Below are 20595 nucleotides of genomic sequence, written 5' to 3'. Positions count from 1 at the left end.
TGGGGATGTTCTAGGATAGCTGGTATCCCCAACTACCCATAAGAAGTTACCTTAAGTCATTTCTGCCCAATGTTGCATGTATGCAACAGCGATCAAATGTGTACACCTGTGGGCTGTGGATTAAGGAAACGAAGGGCACATTCCTGGCCAATATTACAGCACTGATGTAGCCATGCCAATGGGGTGTGCACTGCGTCCTGTGGTGGGTGGGGGGACTTGGAGGCTTTCTCAATGAAAAGGAACCATTGTTCCCTTACCTTGGGGGGGGGGCTGTTATGGCTGCATTGGTGCAGGAAATTTGGATAGGATTGGATTCTGAGTCAGGCGGACCTCTGCTACTCCAAAGGCAGAGAACCGAAAAGGAGGAGGGTCTGTTAGCCTCAAAGCTAGTGATACCTCCTCTGGTTCCATTTGTTCAGTGACAAGCATTCCTAGTCAGATTGTGCCCTAAGATCTCTGGTATGATAGAAATCCCCAAGATTGTTGGGGTCTCTCATGAGACACAAGTGCAGGGTGGGGAGCTTGCTGATAGAACAAAACCAAGCCTTTATGTTCACAGTTAATGAAGTGATACACCTGTGTTTGTACTGTGCCACCTGCAGCTGCAGTAGGGGCTCATAGAATTGAATGTTCCTCCATACCAGAAACAAATTCCATGCACATAGAAAACCATATGCTGTGGAGAAGCAGTCTAGTTCTGTACTATAGTGTTGCACAGTAATATTTCATGCTTCCATGGAAGAGTGTCCCAGCCTGCCAACTTCTATACTTCATCTCAAACAACAAGGTCTGTTGCTGTTGAATCCAAGGCTTGCTATTCAGGTGACCAATTGACATCTGTCATATACTGTAAATTCTACTTCTAAAGCTTCTGTCTCTATCCAGTGTGGTCCTGGAGGCTGCCTCATTGAACTTGCCCAGGAGATGCTGATCATCATGGTGGGAAAGCAAATCATTAACAACATACAGGAGCTTCTCATCCCGTGAGTATTTCCTCAACTTCACATTGCTGGAGTAGTATAAATGAAGCTCAGTGAGTGAAAGGTTTCTCTGGGCCATCGCTAGGATAGCTCTGCATGATGACCCTGGTAAGCCCCAGCACCCGCAATGGGGCTACTTGCGCTTGTGCCAGCAAAGAGCTGGTACAAAACCGAACAGCCCTGGGTCAGGAAATTAGGCCTGGGAAGGGGAATAGGATACGGTGGAGGCCTCTGCCACTGTTCACACACCCCCAGTACTGATCCACCCCCTCCCCACACCCCTGCCCTGTTAATCCCCTCCCCGCCTTTCTGCCCTCCCCCACCTCTACACCGGCACATGGAGACCTTACCTTCTGTAGTGGATGCAGGCCTTTGACTGGTGTCTACAGGCTGGCACAGGCCTTTGAGCCAATGCCATAGGCCTCCATGCTGACAAAATGTTCCTTACAGCGTGTTTGCTATGCATGCCTATCCTGCCAGCGGAGGCCATCATAGGATTGTGTTGTAAGTCAGCATAGCATACTTTCTGGTTGCATTAAGAAGTCACTTTGCACATTTACACAAGGGCATCTGACTGACTTGGGCACATGCTCACATTGATAAATGTAATATGTGAACTGTTCAATCACGTTTATCCTCATGACAGCTTGATTCAAGATAACTGGGAATGCTTCTGTTATTCCAAAAGGTACTATGTGAATTGCCCCCTGCCACTCCTAGGGCAGCTACCTACCCAAAAGCTACAATTCTCATTATATGCAAATAGCTAATCATGGTGCTTCCATACCAGAGGACTTTAAATGCTGCCTTTACCCAATTAGGGGGAATTAAAATGGAGGTTCCATACAGCAATTTAATAGCACTATATTATCGAGCAATGTTCTTCCCTATGGCCAAGATCCACCAATGCTTTTTTCCAAGTCCAACTCAGCAACATTTTCTGACAATTTAATTTACAAGTTCATTGCTTGCAGGTTCAACTCATTTTATTGCTTTTTGTTGAACTTGGCTTGGAGATTTGGGAGTAAAGCCTGTCAGTTGCTGCTTGAATAGCCAGTCTGAATTGCTCCATTGTCAATTTCTTTTCTTAAGGCAGTGAAGACTTAAATTACTGATTTCCCTTCATTGTAGTAAATAGTGATATTTTGGGCTTGTGGTGGTTAAAAAAAATAATTAAAAATAAAAATTGAGGATGAACCCAGTGCTTTGTGTTCATCGATTTGAAAAAGGACATGATAAAAATGAAATAAACAGGTCAATAGTGCAACGGAGACTTTATTTAGGGCTGTACTAGCATGACCATGTTGCCAGCTGACATTAGAGATGGGAACATTTCCTAGGGATACATACAAAGTTTTCAGGACAATTGTCTGGGTGGGAGAGGAAGCCAAGGACAATATCTGTCTTCATGGAGGTTAGTCAGAAGATTGCCTCCTCCTCTCCCATTGAGCTGTCCTCCCCTTTACTCTAAGCTTATGTGTGTCCTCAGAGAACTCTCTTGGCAGCAGCAGTTATGAGAGCCAAATAAACCCTTACCTTGTCACTAGTCTCACATGTAATCTGCGGATTGTATAGAAAACCATGTCCCTTTCGTTTTCCCCAGGAAGTTGAAATCATGGTGGTATAAGTGGAATCGTTCCTCTAAAAAAAAGTCGAGCAAGGAAGACCAGGAAAATGTCATGCAGCCTCTCTGGGAGAATGATTATCAACTGTTGCCCTACACTGGGCTCTTTGAAGAATACTTGGAAATGGGTATGAGGAACCTGGGGGAGGGAAAGAGTGGTGCACTGTAGCTGTCAAATGGAGTGTTCTAGTCTTGCTTGCAGATTTCCTACATGGAACTCCCTGCTTTATCTGTTGCAGGTGACTTTTCTGCCCTCCTTCCCTCAGCCCTTGGCAGTTAAAATGTCTTTCCTTTGTCCATTTCAGTCATCCAGTTTGGCTTCATCACCATCTTCGTGGCTGCTTGCCCCCTAGCACCTCTCTTCGCCTTGCTCAATAACTGGGTGGAAATTCGCTTGGATGCCCATAAGTTTGTCTGTGAATATCGGCGCCCAGTTGTTGAGCGAGCCCAAGGCATCGGCATCTGGTTCCATATCCTTGAAGTCATCACACATCTGGCAGTTATCAGCAATGTAAGTGGGAAAAGGAAAACCACTAAAACAGGGCCTCAACAAGTTGCTAGACTGTTTGGAGATCCCCCGTAGGAATAATTGCTCCGTCCTAGAGAGCTGCTCTTTGCTTCCAAGGAGCCAGGATTTAAGTTTGGTCCAAAGCATTCAATTGTAGTTCTCTTGCTGATGTTTGGAATAGGCAGAGATACATACATTAGTATGGCTTGTTCTTGAATGTATGTCAGTGCAATTGCTCATTAACGGCCTGATCCAAAAGGGCTTGTGCTTCCCCAGGGCCAGCGTACAGTGTCACAAATGTGCTGGAAGGCACGCCTGTGACACTCTGTGCTGGTCCAGTGCTGGCTTAGTGTGAACCAGCATGACTGACATGGGTCTCCTCGAATCTTCGCCCGCACAATAGCTGGCAGAGATCCCAGGAAACCCATTGGGGATGCCTGGCTACACAGGAGCATAAGCTCCCTTACCCTGAATAGCTCTGGCACTGCTTCCCAGATTCATGGGATGCAGTGGCACCCTGCGCACTGGGAAGCACAGGATTGGGCTGCTACTCTACTTGCATGGAGATCAGTTGCAGTTCTCCCGCCTGCTTGATTTTGCAGGCACTTAATTCGTTTTTTGTGTGTGGATGGACAGATATGTAGCATGGTTCAGAAAAATGACCCTAGATGGAGCTATGCAGGAAGGAGTTTGTTTCAGATTTAATAGGAGTCATAGAGAATCAAAGTAAACAGGCTGCAGTTGGTAAGACTATTAGGAGCTAGCCTTGCTTCTCTCAAGAAACCGAAGCCATCAGGACCAGAAGGCAGGTTTAGCTCCATCAGTAGAATAATCATGAAAGTCTCGCTGGCACTTTGCAGAAATAGGCTGCATGTAAGTACCGTGCCAACAGTTGAAATAAGGCACATCTTACAACTGGAGCAGGAACTAGTAGACAGCACAAGATACTATTTTTCTTCATTACAGGCCTTCCTGATTGCCTTCACATCCGACTTCCTCCCTCGGCTATATTACCAGTACACTCGGCACAGCAATCTTACTGGCTATATTGATTTCACCTTGGCCTATGCCCCTGAAGAATATGTCACACAGCACAATGTAACGTGCAGGTATGATCTCTAGCTCTTCTATTAAGGCTTCTTGGCTGATGGAGATGCATTAGGCAGCTTCCACTGCTTCAAAGACAGCAACAGGTCAAGTCTTGGGAGGAATAAAAACCCCAATTCTATTTGAGCTCCAGATTATCTCAGAAAATCAACTGGTGTGGGAATACAGCTTTGGTGTTTTAAGGGGAATCCCTTCTCTTCTTGTATCACATGGAATGGTACAGTTCACATTTCTCAAAGTACCTGATTTATCACTCCTGATATAGGTATATCTGGTGAGGGAACTAGTCCTTGTGTAAATTTGCTTTACGGCCCAATCCTATCCAACTTTCCAGGACTGATACAGTCATACCAATAGGGCATGTGCTGCATCCTGTGATGGAGGGGCAGTCATGGAAGTCTCACAAGGTAAGGGAACATTTGTTGCCTTACTTTGGGGCTGCACTACAGCTGAATCAGCACTGGAAAGGTGGATAGCATTGGGCCTTTAATGTACTTTTTGGGTTGAGTTTTATAAAGACACCCAAGCCAAAAATGATGAGACATATAGCCCTGTGTCCTAAACATACTCCTAATACATTCAAACTGGGCTTGATTCCAACAGGGTGTGAACAGCTTTGACAACAAACGGTTCTGGCCTGTACTATCTTGCTCATTAACCAAGTAGACATTGCACTCATCTGTAGAATGGCAGCTAGTATGTATTTCCTATGCATCTACCAAGGGCCACAGAGAGGCAAAGACAAGCTTTGAACCCTGGAAGCATGTGATTGCCAGTATGATCATGCACCATACCAGTTGAACATGCAGCTCTTATTTCCACAGGTACCGAGCATTTAGAGAACGCAGTGGCAGCTATTCATTAGCATACTGGAATCTTCTGGCCATCCGTCTTGGTTTCATAATTGTATTTGAGGTTTGTTTCCTGTTATGTGTCTTCAGAATACTGCCTTCCTAAAATGTGTAGGCCAGGATGTCTTATTCCTACCCAGCTGTATTTCATAATGCTGCTATAGGGTGCACCATATATTTGGGGTAGGGGAGATGCTGAACACTTTTGGTTCAAAGGGAGCTTTTAAATTCCCCAAAATGATTCCTGAAAGTGCTCAAATGCCTGCTTTTTTGCACCAATTCACTGGTTTGAAGCTCTTCACTAGTTTATTTCCTGACAGTTGGGTTAAACTATTGCTGTATAGTGCTGACTTGCCTGCTGCTACTGAAGTCAAAGTAGACTACTGATCACCTCCAACTTTCCCCTTCTCCCAGCATGTGGTTTTCTTCATTGCACGCCTGATAGATACGATGGTTCCTGACATTCCAGAAACTTTGGGGATAAAGGTGAAGCGAGAACAGTATCTAGCAAAGCAAGCTCTGGCTGAAAACAAAGTAAGACATTACCTACACTAGCTCACTGCTGGATACCCTTAATCTTTTTTTAACAGCAGAAAATGTGGCATTACTGTAGCCAATTTAAAAAGCCACTAGTCAGACAAAGTCTTTAACTGGCCTATAGTCTCAGTTATTACAGAATGTTGTTCCTCCTTGACCTGCACATAGGACAAATTATGAACATTTTACTTCTCAAAATAGCTGAAGGAAACTTTTTTTTTCTGGGATAGGCTCTCATTGAGGTGATGGATGCGACAGAACCAATCCCTTTGTCGGAGAAGCAGACCTCATAGCAGGAGGCTGAAGAGCCAAAGCCTCTTTGGTCCTGGCCAAGAAACCAAGTTTCTGGAAGTGTGAGCATCAAGGAAAGAAAAGGCAGCTAGCAGCGTTCATACAGCAGTATGTTTTCAAAGTTAAATATAACCCAGATGCCATATTTATAGATTGGTGCTTGATGCCTTTGAAGCCATGGAAAATTTCATCTGCCACTGGAGCTCCATCAAGGACTTTGATGAACAATGTTGCATCAATGGAAGGACAAGACAATCATTGATCACTTAATCCAAGCAGGCTAATTTGCCAGTTTACTGATGACGCAGTGACAGCAGAAGAGGTTTGTCAATTTCCCTCCTCCAGAAAATGCACTTCCACATTTACATAGTATTTTGAATGTCAAGCAATGAGATAGCAGAGTATTATGCCCTGCAACGGCAAGGGGAAGGCTGCTTTTAATTTGAAACACAAGTTTTCCTTGGAAAGGTAAATCTGCACCACTATTCAGTTTGAAGGAGCTGCTCCTTTAATTCTGAAAGGTGCTACTCCTTTGGACTTGAGCTAAGGAATTAAGCTGCAGTAGAGATTTTACTTGATAGTAGTTGTGCTGAGCAGGTCAGTGACCAGCTTAATACAGCTGCCTAACCCCTTTTTAGGCATAGGAGTAAGAGCTTGCTTTTCTCTTCTCCCCCCCCCCCCCCAGCAATACAGGACTGTAATTTTTTGCATGTCCATTTGTGTCTGCTTCAGCTAGAAGCTACAAATTTTAGCATTATGGCATATGCCACAGTTAATCATGCTTGAACAGTACCCTTACTGACAACAAACAGGTAGTCTGTCAACCATTCAATGTGAATAGCTGAAGAGGTACAAGTTTGTGTACTACAGTTTAGAAGAACCTAGAAAGACTAGAGTCAACAGCTGTTCAGTATTTTATTAGGAAGGTAGAGGAATCTTGAACTGAAGTGATTTTTTTTCTCTAGAAAATAAAGGCAACCACTCAAAGCTGTTTCAGGTTTTATTTTTTAGAATTTATAAAATTCCAGTGTCATCCATACTCATGAGCCTTTATACATGTTTTGCATATAATCTCCAAATTCCAAAGTTAAGGCCAAGGGATCATTGCCATGGAAACATAATATGGAAGACATTAAGAGGACATGGAGCACAAACCTCCACAGAGCATCTGCTGCAGACTACATGGGACAGAAGGGTGGGGTGGGGGTACTCCCACAACAGTTTGAACAAATGGCAGGGTTGGGGCCATGCTCAATGGCAGTTCAAGCCTAAAACACATGTGCAAGTGATGTGTGACATTCAGACAGCAGGTACCACTGGCAAGACATTAAACACTACTACCCTGTTTCAGTCTCCTGCTCAGATGGTGAGAGGGCTACCTTCTCTTTAAAGGAGAATTACCATAGAGAAACTCCCCCCCCCCTCTTCATTTGGGCTCACTAAATCAAGATGCTTTAACCTTCTTCATGAGGCTAGTAGTCTAGAAAAAGAGCTTTGCAGACCTTCTCCTAGTCTGTATTTTGGGGGAATAAATTACCCTGGGTCTAGGGTCTTAGCTAATGGCTCAGAAAAGCTCTTGGCAGGGAGGGGAGGTGGTAGGCAGAGGCTGGAGTTGGCACAGAACCCAGCACTGCCACCAGCACCTTGGGCAGAAAAGGTTTATACTGTGTACGGGCTGGAAAAACAACTTTAAATACAAGCAGCCTTGTGTCAATGGATGGTGGCAATGAGGATGCAGGTTAATGCCAAGGTTAAGGGGCAGAGCACTTGCTGCTAAGCTACAGAAGGTTTTTTGCTGAATGTAGATCTCTTCCCCTTTGAGAGAGAGGCTTCCTTTTAAGACTGAATGGCATTCAACTTCCCTTCACCATGAGGACCCCTCCTTACCTGCCTCCCTCCAAAGCCCAACCTTTGTCACAAGATTGCCAGCCAAATTATGTGGCAGTGATTAACACAATCTTTGTAAGAGGGCAAAGATTTGAATGCCATGTATCCTGGCTGAAGCCACACACACACACACACACACACACACACACACACACACACCCTCTGTTTGTAGAGGAGCAACAGTCATGATAACAGGAAGCAAGAGGGGCTGTCTGAAAAAGCAGGCCACTGTCATACTGGCTTGAGGTAGAAAGAAGGCAATAGTAAAAAGCAAAAGACACACCCTTAACCCTGGTACTTCAATGCCATCACTATCAAGCCGGGGGGGGGGGAAGAAGAGGGGGGCACAATATGCCCTCTTGATACCACACTATCACCCACCATCTTCTGCGGCATGCTACTGTGGCACTTTTGGCAGAACCAAGTTCTGTTAGACCCAATAATACTGTCAGTTTTCCGGCTCCACTTAGCCATACTACTGCTGGAAAGGAAGAACAAAAACTGATCGGGGAGGGAGAAATACTGAAGATGAATTGCCATTTGATATTCACACCAGGGAAGAATGCTGGTGCACATTCTGCTGCACATGCGCATAGCAAGGCAAGGGCCATATAGCCTTGCTAGGGGCTCCATTACCAGGCTAGACTGCCCTCCTCCATCCATCAATTCAGGCCTATTTTCTCTCATCTCTCTTCTTCTATAGCAGTATCAGATGGGTGTGGGGTGTTTGTTTTTTGGCAGTTGAAAGGGAACATTGATTGCACTCTACAGAGGTAAGGCCTTGGAGAAACAGAAGGAGGGGGAAGAGCAAATATTTTGGCTTTGCAGAAAGTCAAGGAAATGTGATTCCTGAGGTTGTGAGACAGGAAGTAGATTCCTAGCCACAGTAAGGAAATCTCCTAATGGAGGCTAGAGTGCTTTGTACCTGGAAGGTTTGGTTGCTACACCATGGCCAACATGAACGTGAGAGGATGAAACTTCAAAAGAAAAGGGGGGAAAGTGTATTTTAGGCTGGAATCAACATGAAAAGTTTCTTCCAGGGAAAGGAGAAAGGAAAGTCAAACTGAAGCACAGTAAGACCTAAGCACAGGGACAACAGATAACCTCAAGAAGGGGGTAGCACTCTAGGTTCATTAAGAGACCCCCATGGGCAATCTGTGCTAGATCCAGCCACTAGGTCAGAACTGAGAATAGAAACCTTGTGGCAAGTGGCTGGACAAGATTGCTGATTCCATGTCATTACCGCTTCGGACCCCAAGGTAGAGTCTTGGGGGCCACCTGAGCTCCAAAACTAGGGAAATCTTCAGAACTGCTCATGTCAGGGGCCTGAGAGCAAAACAAAAGAAAGAGTCATAAATTGGTACGGGTACTGCTACTGCAGTACACATCATCATCAGTGATTATGTGAGAATAAAACTTCTCCAGAAATCAAACCATTCACAAACCCCAAAATTTCAAAATGGGGTATCACACACACACACCCCAACAATTTCAAACTAGCAAAGAAAGATGGTTCGCTGGTGCCACTACAACAGAAACAGTACAGATTTCCCAAGGACAAGAATTATTTGCCAATAGTAAAGAAGCTCAACTACACTGGAGCTTTTTGAAAGTACTCCTCTCAAAACGTGCAAAGGAGTTTTACCTGTAGAAAATATGTCACTTATGTGAAAGGTGATGCCTTTAAGGGCAGAAGGAGGATTAGGAACTTTAGGGTTCCACAGCAATACTAAGTAAATTGTTGATATGGTTTGCAATATTCTGTATCTTGCGGTAAACACAACCTCCATAACCATCAATAACTCCTGCTGCTTCTAGCTGGAGGGAGAAGAGAAGTGCCCAAGAAGTTCATACCAGAAGCTAACTAAACTCTGGCCTGTCACAGAGTACTCCAACACCAGGTTAAAAGGTGAAGGAAGGGAGGCACAATCCAAAATGTGACACCTGAAGAGGGCTTTTCTGTAAGATGCACTTGTATTCCGATTCTCAAAGGTCACATACAAACGCAATCCATCCTGCATGGGTCTCCCACTAGTTTGCACTGGAGATGGCCACAGCCACCTAACAATTGCAGCCTACGCAACAACAGAAATCTTGGCAGACAGTTTCCTTGCACCACACCACCCTGCCTTTTTTGTTTGCATTGCTGCTTTGTGCTGAAACAGGCAAAGCTTTCAGAGAGGATGGATCCTAAGTTCATAAATGAACTCGTCCTCCTTGGAGACTGTAGTAACAGAAAAGGGAAACTAGAAAGCAGAGCCTACCTTCTCGGTGTTGCCTGCTGCCCAAGGGGCATCTCTCACCACAAATCCCTTTGATGCAGCCTTTGCTTCTTCATGGGCAGGTGGTTTCATGTAGACTTGCATCGCCTCACTGTCTACGACATCAGCCAGCTGCAACAACACACAAGAGTAGCCTGATTAGATATGCTTCCTTTCACCACAAGTTACCCTTTGTCTGTTGGATACTCTCTCAAATAACATGAGTGCCATTTCCTTGAGGATACCCACATACCAATGCATACAAGAAATTGACTTTCAAATGTGATACTGCTGGGAGAGTACTAAACTTCAGCGTGTTTAGTACTACACTCACATATTCCTCCTCCAGATTCAAGATATGATCAATGGCCTCCTCTACGTTGTCAGGAAGTCCTGTTACTGTCACACAATTGGGATCAGCAGCTCCACTTTGGGGGAAGCGGATATCCACCTGAAAGAGCAAAAGGGATTTTGAGTTGAGTCATTTGTCTAACCTATGAAGAGAGAGCTCTGCTTGCTCATTTTCCACATAGCCAACAAGATAGCAGAGTGAATGAGATGAGTAAGTACCAGAACAAAGATAAGCCGGGCTGAATTTGTTCAAGTTCCCAAATAAGGAAGATGCTTCATCCTTGCAGGTGCCCCAATCAACAATTTCACCTATTTACAATTCTGTCTATTTATACAATGGAGGTTGTGTTCTTGTAGTGGAATAATTGTATGTGCTTTGGTTGTGCTGGGTAATCAAAATTCTGCCCATTCTGTTTCGCAAGATATTCAGATCCTACATGTAGTTGTGCCTGAAAGCAAGGGAGAAAGGAATGGAAGAGAAGCTTGCTTCCCTCTCTGTTTCACGTCATACAGTGTCACTTGTGATCTCACTGTTCTTTCTGCAGCCTACATAAGAGTTTCTTGCATGTTGTTGTTTGATACCAGAAAACAAACTGGTTGCCACTAACTATATGTGTATTTAGCCTCCTTATTAACCAGACAACCTATGTGCTTTATGTACCTTGAATTCATCCATGATCTTGCGGATGGCTTTCCCACGTGCTCCAATAATGCGGGCATGAACACGATGGTCTAGAGTGATATCTTCAGAGACCATCTGCTCCAGCTCACCAACAATCTTCAGGATGGCTTCTCGAGCAGACTCTGTGTTCTTTTCATAGCCAGTGATGGTGATCTGATCCTGGGCCTGAAGGGGAAAGTTGTGATAATCAGGACTATGTCCCCCAGACTGAAAGCAAACAATGCAGGCCAATGTGACAAGTCCAACTTGTCCAATTGCCTGACAACATCACTGAAGGACAACACTGGAAATAGAGCAGATGGCACTCATTTCTGCTGTACCGAGAGTGAAGCCCCCTCCATTCTAGGGGATTATGTTCAGACATTGCTCCTTACCTGAGATTCATCATCCTTGTCTGGAAATTGTATGGTAACATCGTGCTCTGTGCGGATTTGGGTGATCACTGCCCCTTTCCTGCCAATTATTTTAGGGTGATATTTAGGGTCCACAGTGACTGTCAGCTTGAAGTTTCGCAAGGCCTAAAGCAATCAAAAGAGACAACTTTAAAGAACTGCATAGCACCTGCCTCTGATCAGCCTATTTTTCATTTACAGTACTTCGACAAACTTTGACAGATTTTGGTATCCAGCAGGGGAGTTCTGGAAGGATAGTCAATCTATGTCATTCTTCCACTACACAGAGAGACAGGCCTTTGACTAAGGAAGCAGAACAAAATTTCATCTTTCAGCAACAAGGCAAACACTACCTAGTTTGACTTCTACTGGTAACACAGAGAGGGTGCTTTCTGAAATAATCTTCAGCTGTCCTAATGTAAGAGTGTTGTAGTTTTGGTTGCGTGGGAGGCAACTGGAGGCCAGAAGTGATACCAGACCAGAAAGACCCATCCGAAATGTTCTTGCAAGACAGAAACTTTCTGTGATTGTAAAAATCCCCTCGGGGATTTAGAAACAGCCTGCCTATGTAAACCGCCTTGAATAAAGTCAGAGGAGTAATCTGATGTTTATTTATTTTAAGGTGGTATATAAATACCCAGTTATTATTATTACTATTATTATTATTATTATTACTTCTGAGTAAAAAGGGTTGCAAATATATGCAGCTGCATCTCTCTGTTGTGAACTGAATTGCACACTCTCAGTTATGTGTTATGGGTTGTATGTTTTATGTAGAGCTTCTGGCTTAACACAACAGATACCTTAAAGGTGGATTTGATTTATGGATTTCCTGCAGTGGTTCCCAACCTTTTTCACTTGCATATCCCTTGGCAGCCAATTTCCATAAATTGTACCCTTCAAATTAGCAAAATGTTAGTAATTAATAATACAAGCCCTCATCTCCTCTACATGAAAGCCCAGACTTCATAAATTTATCACAGTGTTTTCTCTTTTTATCTCTTTGAAAAACAGAAGACTCTGCCATTGCACTGTTTTGCACCAGAAGTGTGCTGAGAAATTCTGGGTGATTGATCACTTTCCCTATTATGTTTCAGTTTTTTTACTGTGCTGGTTTTCAATCACTGGTTCATACATGAATTGATGACCAAAAACTAGCTATTGGTGGGGCTTTCACAGCTAACTAGCTACCTCCCTTCCTGCCTTGCTGGCCCTGCAAAGCAATCTGGAGCACGACCTGCTTTTTTCTGCCATTATGCCATTCTTTTTCAAGTACCCCTAAAGGTCCTGTTGAGTACCCCTGGGAGTACCTGAATCCCAGGTTGGGAACCACTATTCTACTCATATGTTGTTTACAGTGCATGGATAGTGTTTACAAGAAGGTGGTGAAGACCAAAATTTAAAAAGAATAGAAATGTATCTTATGATCTTTTACTATGTTTTTAATAAATTAGAGACTGTACAGTTCTTAGGTAACAATTAGTGGTAAGTTGTTTTTCAGTATCTGGTCTCAGGTAAAAATCAGTCAAAACTATAGTCAGACACCCCCCCTAAGTTTAACCCCCGACTTATCCAAGGGTCATAGAAAATTCCATGATTGAGACAACCAGGGAGGCAAGGCCTACCCACTCCAAACCATCTGGCCTGAGGATGGAAGTTCTTTTTTTCCTCAAGAACACGCACTGTATCCTAATAGCTAAATCCAGAAGAGATATTTTTCTTGATCCTAAAACTATCCTACAATATGGATGAGATGGGGGGGGGGGAGTGTTAATTTTGAATTTCTCCAAGTGGTAGGAACACAGTATAAACCCTCTAGATTTAAAATTTAGGAAAGCAACTCCTAGTTCTCTTGCCCTATGGCTGCAAGATGGTCAAAACTGTTAAGTCACATACATAGTTTTACCCTATCCTGAACCACAGACCCCTTCCACAACAAGCTTTTGCTTGCAATTGGTTGCCCAGATCCATAGTTCTTGATCCAGAAAAGATGCTTGGTCCACAGGCATTTCTAGCTTATCTTGTTCTAGGTTGCAATTTCAAGTTTTGTCAAATAGGGGCAGTGCTGAGGCAACAATAAGGCTGATGAGGCTGGAATACTGTTCAGACTACACAAAACCATCAACATCAGGTCCTCCACATCTGCTGCAACTCATCAACTTAAGGCTAATGCTAAGATGCCAGAGCCTCTTCTGATAGCAGCATCCTTAATTAAAACAAAACATAGTTCTTGAACATTGATCTTATAAGGTAGAGCAACTAGAAGAGACTGGCAATAGGTTATATACACACATACAGCCCAAAACAACGTACCCGATCTTCTTGCTCAGCTTGCAGCTCCTTCACTCTCTCTAGTAGTCTGGCCTTGGCACGGTCAAGGTTCGCAGCAAGCCCACTTATAGAGATAATGTCAGACTGAAGATCTGGAGCAGGGACTTGGATGTTTACCTAAAGAACCAAGCAAGTTATAATTACCTTAAGACCAGGTACCTGGTGTACAAGAGAAGCTGTGCAGCTACCCACAACATCGTAATTACTTCAAATAACTGGATCTTGTCAGTGCTTAACATAGCAAAACAGCTTGAAACATCATGGCTGGTTTCAATTGCCTGCTCTGGTTCTCAGGAATATAAAGTGCAGCGGAACACTAGCTGTGGAGGTGAATCTACTCTGCATCTCAGATGGATTGCAAGCACATGCCAAGAAAATTGTATTTGAATGTGACCATTCAAAAGTTCTCAGCAGCAGGGCAGGCAGAATGGATCCCAAATGTATGTTTTCTGGATGCCAACTTAATGTGCATGGGAGGGACCTGATTTTTCCCTATAAGCAGAAAAGGAAGTACCAAAGGCCAACTAATCAGTTCTCCAAAACCCAGGAAATGAAGGCAATGGGAAAAAAAGCTCACCTCAAATTCATCCATCATTTTCCGGATTCCAACACCCTTCTGACCAATGATGAAACGATGAAGGTCAAACGGAACTTCTACTTCAATGGTAACTGGAACCAGAGCCTGAAGAACACCAACCACTGAATTCATAACCAAAAAATCAAGTCCTGGTTTCACTCAATCCAAAACGCACCAAAGTAAATTCTCACCCCAGCAACAAGAGAAATTTTCAAACCCAAAGCCCCAGGGCAAGTCAGTATCCTACACATTGTTAAGTGAAGATGCTGCACAATTTATCCTCCAGCTCATTCACTCAATAGGCCACTGCTTTCATAACACCTTCTCCATTCAGCCTGCCATCATGCCTCTGCCAATGGCCATTATTGAACACTCACTGAGGCTACGTCCCTAGAGCTATTCAAAAGTTCCTTATGATAAAATATGGAATGATCCAAATATGGGTCATTCCACAGCTGCCTGTAAGCAAAGCTAGCAGTCTTTCAGAGCATGGCAAACCACCTGGGATCTTACAGATACCCAGCATCAGTCTCACTTACCTGCAATGCCTCCTTTGCTGCCTCACATTTCTCACGGCGACCAGAGATTATGATGGTGTCACATTTCTTTGGGGAGCCAGGATCTACTTCTTTGTACTCTTTCCCTTCACCACTCTCCTTGCCATTCTCTTGTGCTGCTAACTCTGCAGTGGGGGCTGCTGTGATAGTGGAAAAATGAGAACCATGACTCAACTTTATACTGGCTAACCTGAAGTTCCCAGCTACCATCTCAACCTGCTAATTTCATAGTATCTGAAAAGTACGGACTACTTGTGCTACAAGATTCCAGCCTTGAGTAGAGTCATAGCTCTCCTATTATGTCTGAAGTGCTACCTACCATTATGCCTGCTGCACTTCTGACAAAGCTATTCCAATCCTGTCTGATTTCTCCTATGGAAGTCAGGCCCATTGAAGTACAGGTTGAGTCTCATTAACAGCGGATTTTGCATCCATGGATTTGACTCAACTCAGTTGGCCATCCATGTTGAGCTGCTATAAAAAAGTCCTTTTAAATGTTTTTAAACAAGAAATAAATGTGTATGGGGGCTTCCATTACCTCGTGTGGCAAGCTAGTGGGCAGTCACCAGGTACTCAGGGAAGCTATTTTCAGATTGTGCTGCCCCCCCATCCATTCACCCTCTACTGTGGAAGCTACCCCATGAAAGGAGCTGCCGCACTTTGTGGTTCCTGCTGGTTGGTCTCTCTCTCTCTCTCTCTCATGCGCACACACACATACGGCTATGCTTTCGAAAGCCCTGCAGTGCCCTTCCCCCCTCACTCCTGCAGCTACAGCCAGCATGCGCCCCTCACGGGGCTCACCCCCTCCAGTCAGGGGGTGGACTGGCTCACCCTTTGAGCCAGTCTCAGCTCAAAGGAAAGTTTAAAGAGACACTAACTGGGCGCGAAACCCCTGCACATAAGGAGGCTTGACTTGTATACCTTATCTACAGACCAGAGATTCTAATATCAATCTGAGTTGTGTCTAAAAGCGGTTAAGTAGTCAGCTTTTGTGGAATATTGTGCAATAGCACAGCACAAGACAAGAAAGCAATGTCACGCTGCTTAATCTTCATGTCCACCTAGGTAACCAACCCTGAGCACATCGTGCCTCTAAGGCAAGTCTCATGTTTCCCTCTCAGTAGGCTTTTGGGTTGTGATCGGCTGAATCTTTATGCTAAGAATTAGGCAGGTTGCCTTCACACTTACACGGCACACGTTTCTCTGTCTTGTTGAGCAGCAACTCTGTGATTACTTGGACTCCTCTGCTTCTGCACTTTCCCCTTATCTTTCCCCTGTACTCTGTTCTCCCTGTTATTGCTATTTTAGTATACCCAGCACTTCCCTTCTCTTTTACATGACCTGAATCCTTATACTAGTGCCCTGCTGCTTCTCCTTCCTTTGCTGGGTGGATGTACTATTGGTTATCATTACCATTACAAAACACCCTAAAGATCAAATTAGTTAAATTATAAAGGGTGGGAAAGAGTTCATAGCATTTCATACGCTGTGTCAAGTTGGCCCCTTTGGTAGCACACATGGGTTCATTTTTACAGTGATCAAAACTTGAGAAGGCCTTGTTGGGGGCGGGCGGGCTCAAAAAGTAGCCACTAGAGAATTCCCTTACTATGCAGAGTTAACGATTTCCCAACAAATATAAGAGAATTTCACTTTGTTCTTCTCGCAGGTATCTGCCCTTACTGGCAGGTTTGCAAGCTATCATACCCACGTTCTCCTCCCGATCTGGGAATTTGATCTGAACGCTGTAGTCACGGGTGATTTGTTGGATCCTGGAACCTTTCGGGCCCATAATAGAGCGGTGATACTTCTGAGGAATGGTACATTCTATGGTTACTTGAGCTTCCTACAGGTACAAGAGGAAAAGAATTTACAGCATGTATTTTCCCTGCACACACAATACTAGAGGCATTCTGAAACATAAGAGGGCCTGAAGAATGCATATGATCTATGCAGTGAGCAAGGCCAAACATTTATTCTACCTGGAGAACTAGTGTTTTGTTGCTAAATGTATGCATTTGTTCATCCAATCGGACCTAGTAAATCTTGCTTCCCCCCTCCACATTGTTTAAACAAGTGCAGAATCAAACTTCTCAGATACGCTCAACTATCAGTTTCTACAAGGTCAGATACCAGCAAGCTTAAAGAGGGATGCGTGCATTTCTAAGCTATGGATTCCAAGGTCTGGAATCATATTTCAGTTATTTGGGAAGATTTATATCCTGCCTCATTTCGTAGAGACTCAAGGCACCAACATATATCATATACAATAAGGCATTAAACAAAAACAACGCACAACACAGGAGTAAAATCAGAAACTAAACATAAACCAGAAATGCCTGAGCAAATGGGTACATTTTCAGAAAACAATGAAATGAAAAGAGGAAGGGAGAACAAGCACTTCCAGGAGAGCGAATTCCACAAAAAGAAGACCACCACCCTGATAACCCTCTTATGAGTTCTCTCCGATGTTAACTTAGACAAATGTGAGATGTACAGAAGTCATCCCCCACAGCAGATGGCATGGACAATTCATATGGAGGAAGGAGGCTCTTCCGACATCCTGGCCCAAAGCCATTTAGAGCTTTGAAGGTCATAATCAGCACCTTGAATTTCTGCAACTAATGCTACTGGAATAGCTTGCTGAAATAATGGATGTAAAAGTGGGCCTCTATTAACCTTACAGTTGCGTTTAGTATCAAATGGGCTTCAAGGGCAGCCACATGAAGAGCACACTGCAGTAATCCAAACATGAGGCAAAGAAATCATAAATATAGTAGAACTGCACTGGACATTGGTCACCATCAGATGGAAGAGTCAGAGAATTTCACAGGTCAGAAGAAATATGGTTTCTCCAATATATGCTGAAGATTTCATTAAGTAAAACATGCTGTAGAGAAAAGCTGGAGTGGTCACCATTCCCATCTGTCTCCTAAATGTAGGAGATGTACATCTGTCTCCCAGAGATGTACAGATTCAGAGTCAGCGTTCTGACACCAGCAACAAAGGTAGTAATCTGAGTGAGAACAGAAGACAACTCTGGCATCTCTTTCCTACATGCATCTGTAGTAAAATCATGCAGTTAGGATCTTGCCTGTCTGGCAAACTCCCCCTAGTCTGGTTGCAATTAAAAAATTATACTTCAATCTTAGAAACACATCAAGGGGTTCGTTTCTCAAACTGTATACACGAAAACGGAAAAAAGCTAACCCTTTATTTAACGAAGTCTGATTTAATTCAAATGTAACGGACTTTCAGCATTCAACACCCCCCATTAGTCTGTTAATCAAGGGTTCACTATAAGTCAAGGGATGTACTATAAATATATGCATCAGCACACTAGACAAGTTGCAGATGAGATACTATCTAGCAGTTCTCAAACTTTTTGGTCTCCGGAGCTTTTTGACTCCTAAATAGAATCTCTGCTGGCACACTCGTGGAGTCATTTGCGCAGCGCCAAGCAAATGGTGGCCACTTACGGTGTGCTGGTTGGAGACCCTGAAAATGTCTCAGGTCTCCTAGGAGTACACTTTGAGAGAAATGCTGACCTAAGACACTCACCAAGTCATCAATGATCTCCAAGATGCGCTTCTTGGCCGCTTCAACACAGTCCTTTGCTCCTTTAAGGGTGACCTTGTCGCTTTGTGTGCCAGGACGTGGAAAGCTGACCATTACACCTCCATACTCCTCTGCAATGGTACGCAATACCTGACCTTTTCGGATGACAAAATGCCGGTGATGCTTTGGATCCACAGTCATAGAGTCTTCAACTACATTGTCCTACAAATACACAAGACACAGGACTTACTGGACTCTTGCAGGGCATATACACCCAGAAATTCCATGACAGTATCAAGATAATTTCCTATATAAAATAAGACACTCACCAAGTTTCTGATGAGCACCTCCAGCTCCTTCTGCGCTTCCTTGACAGCTTCCTCTGTTCCCATGATAGTAATCAGCTCCTGATCTTTATCCTCATTGGTGGGGAAGATAATGCGGGCACCTGTATTATCACGCACCTTGCGAATGTTACCACCTCCTTTGCCAATCAGGAATTTGTGGTATTCTGGCTTGGCACGCAAATCTACAGTATAACTCTTGGTTTGCTGCAAGAGAAGAAATAAAAATCAATTCCAACAGCTATTGAATATTTCTGTAAATTCTCTCCCTTGCTACAAGAAATTGACATGGCTAACTCTCTGTAAATGTACAATTGCAAAGCATTCCAGGGTCCAGAAAGAAAGCAGATTTAAAAGCAACACTTTACAACACTGACATGAAGACAATAGACCAAGCACATACATTAGAGTAGGGTTGCATGTACTTTGACAAAAATCAGCATTCTAATCCAGGAAAAATAAGATTAAATGACCTGAACAGATTATGCAAACTAAATGTTTGCCTATTTTTGTTTATTCTACTGAACATGGAGAAGGGCTCCACTGGGCTCTACAGCAATCCCTCGAAGCATGAATGGCTGTTCACTGTGGAACTAATTCAGATTGTGCTATAAGGGATTTGCAGCAAATAATTTGTTTAAAGCAGGGGTGTCCAAAGTTTTTGGCAGGAGGGCCACATCAGCTCTCTGACACTGTGTCAGGGGCTGGGGAGAAAAAAGAATTTACATTTAAAATTTGAATAAATTTACATAAATTTACATAAATGAATATATTAAAGATGAACTTATATGACTGAATGAAGGTCTTGCAATAGCTCAAGGCCTATAAAAACAATTTGCACAAAGTAAGGCTGGCCTTTTTTTTGCTGCTGCTGCTGATCACAGACATGAAACAACAAGCAGTGGAGGGAACCCTCATCCCACAGCTCACGCAAGAGGTCAAACAGTCGCCCTCACACTGAGAGCAGCTGCATCGGGCCAGTGCAGGTTCCAACAAATCTCCGGAGGGCCAGAGGCTCATTGGAGACTGGGGGCTCCCTAATGGCCACACTGAAAGGCCCTGAGGGCCGCAAGTGGCCCCAGGGCCGGGGTTTGGGCACCCCTGGTTTAAAGAAAGAATGAAAGCCCAGTGTCAGGTAAAGAGAGCTGGATTTATGGCCTAGGGAGACCTGGGCTCAAATTCTTGCTAATCAGGGAAGCACAGTTAGGCTGCACTCCAGTACAACAGTGTTCTTTGACCTTGGGGTCAGGACCCCAGTGGAATCACAAAGCCTCAGTTGGGGGGTCATGGCAACTAACAGAAATGAAAAATCTACATGGACTAGAGCAGCACCAGGTAAGGGGGAGGCATCTCAGATGCCAGTCCTGCTCAGGTTTTTAGCCTTCTACAGAGAAGTGGATGCAAACCCCACATGGCAGCTAAATCTTTTATATGCCCTATATTAGCTTTATGCATTGTGTTGTGCATCTTTAGACTTGATGTTTTTTATGGGCCATGTTGCCCATAAGCAATTTTTAAATTTAGCATGAATGTAACTATTACCTACCTTGAAAGTCTCATGTGGACAAAGACTGAATAAAAACCAGTATTTAAATAGAAACAGATCCTAATGCACAGGAAGTTGCCATATAATGAGACAATTGGTCCATTTAACAGGTGGAAAAAACCCAACTAAATTCATCCATTGTTCATTCACAGCACTTTTTTTTATTTACTAGGAAAATGATTACTGCATGCTTGACTATCAATATTCTAAAAAC

The 20595-nt window shown here is 43.7% G+C and overlaps 2 protein-coding genes across 4 annotated transcripts in view; one reads left to right on the top strand and one right to left on the bottom strand.

The window, feature by feature from the left end:
• The window catches only part of ANO7 (anoctamin 7), a 29276-nt gene extending 23376 nt beyond the window's left edge, over nucleotides 1-5900 (top strand). The window contains exons 17-23 of the mRNA XM_066621499.1: nucleotides 886-983; nucleotides 2584-2732; nucleotides 2910-3115; nucleotides 4079-4221; nucleotides 5044-5134; nucleotides 5485-5604; nucleotides 5838-5900. Of these exons, the coding sequence (XP_066477596.1) occupies nucleotides 886-983; nucleotides 2584-2732; nucleotides 2910-3115; nucleotides 4079-4221; nucleotides 5044-5134; nucleotides 5485-5604; nucleotides 5838-5900 (870 nt within the window). The remainder of the gene's footprint in view (nucleotides 1-885; nucleotides 984-2583; nucleotides 2733-2909; nucleotides 3116-4078; nucleotides 4222-5043; nucleotides 5135-5484; nucleotides 5605-5837) is intronic.
• Nucleotides 5901-6885: 985 nt separating this feature from the next.
• HDLBP (high density lipoprotein binding protein) overlaps nucleotides 6886-20595 on the bottom strand; it is a 69473-nt gene continuing 55763 nt past the window's right edge. For 2 of the 3 annotated variants that reach the window (XM_066619424.1, XM_066619425.1), the window contains exons 18-28: nucleotides 18821-19042; nucleotides 18495-18713; nucleotides 16641-16779; nucleotides 14919-15076; nucleotides 14380-14484; nucleotides 13785-13919; nucleotides 11454-11597; nucleotides 11059-11244; nucleotides 10381-10497; nucleotides 10050-10178; nucleotides 6886-9111 (exon numbers count right to left, since the gene is read on the bottom strand). In XM_066619424.1, the coding sequence (XP_066475521.1) occupies nucleotides 9025-9111; nucleotides 10050-10178; nucleotides 10381-10497; nucleotides 11059-11244; nucleotides 11454-11597; nucleotides 13785-13919; nucleotides 14380-14484; nucleotides 14919-15076; nucleotides 16641-16779; nucleotides 18495-18713; nucleotides 18821-19042 (1641 nt within the window). In that variant the 3' untranslated portion in view covers nucleotides 6886-9024. The remainder of the gene's footprint in view (nucleotides 9112-10049; nucleotides 10179-10380; nucleotides 10498-11058; nucleotides 11245-11453; nucleotides 11598-13784; nucleotides 13920-14379; nucleotides 14485-14918; nucleotides 15077-16640; nucleotides 16780-18494; nucleotides 18714-18820; nucleotides 19043-20595) is intronic. The other variant, XM_066619426.1, reaches the window with a different exon arrangement.

Source organism: Tiliqua scincoides, chromosome 3, assembly GCF_035046505.1.
Source record: "Tiliqua scincoides isolate rTilSci1 chromosome 3, rTilSci1.hap2, whole genome shotgun sequence".
NCBI lineage: Eukaryota > Metazoa > Chordata > Lepidosauria > Squamata > Scincidae > Tiliqua > Tiliqua scincoides.
The sequence above is the reverse complement of the archived record's forward strand: the minus strand, read 5'-3'. Positions and strand labels throughout refer to the sequence as shown.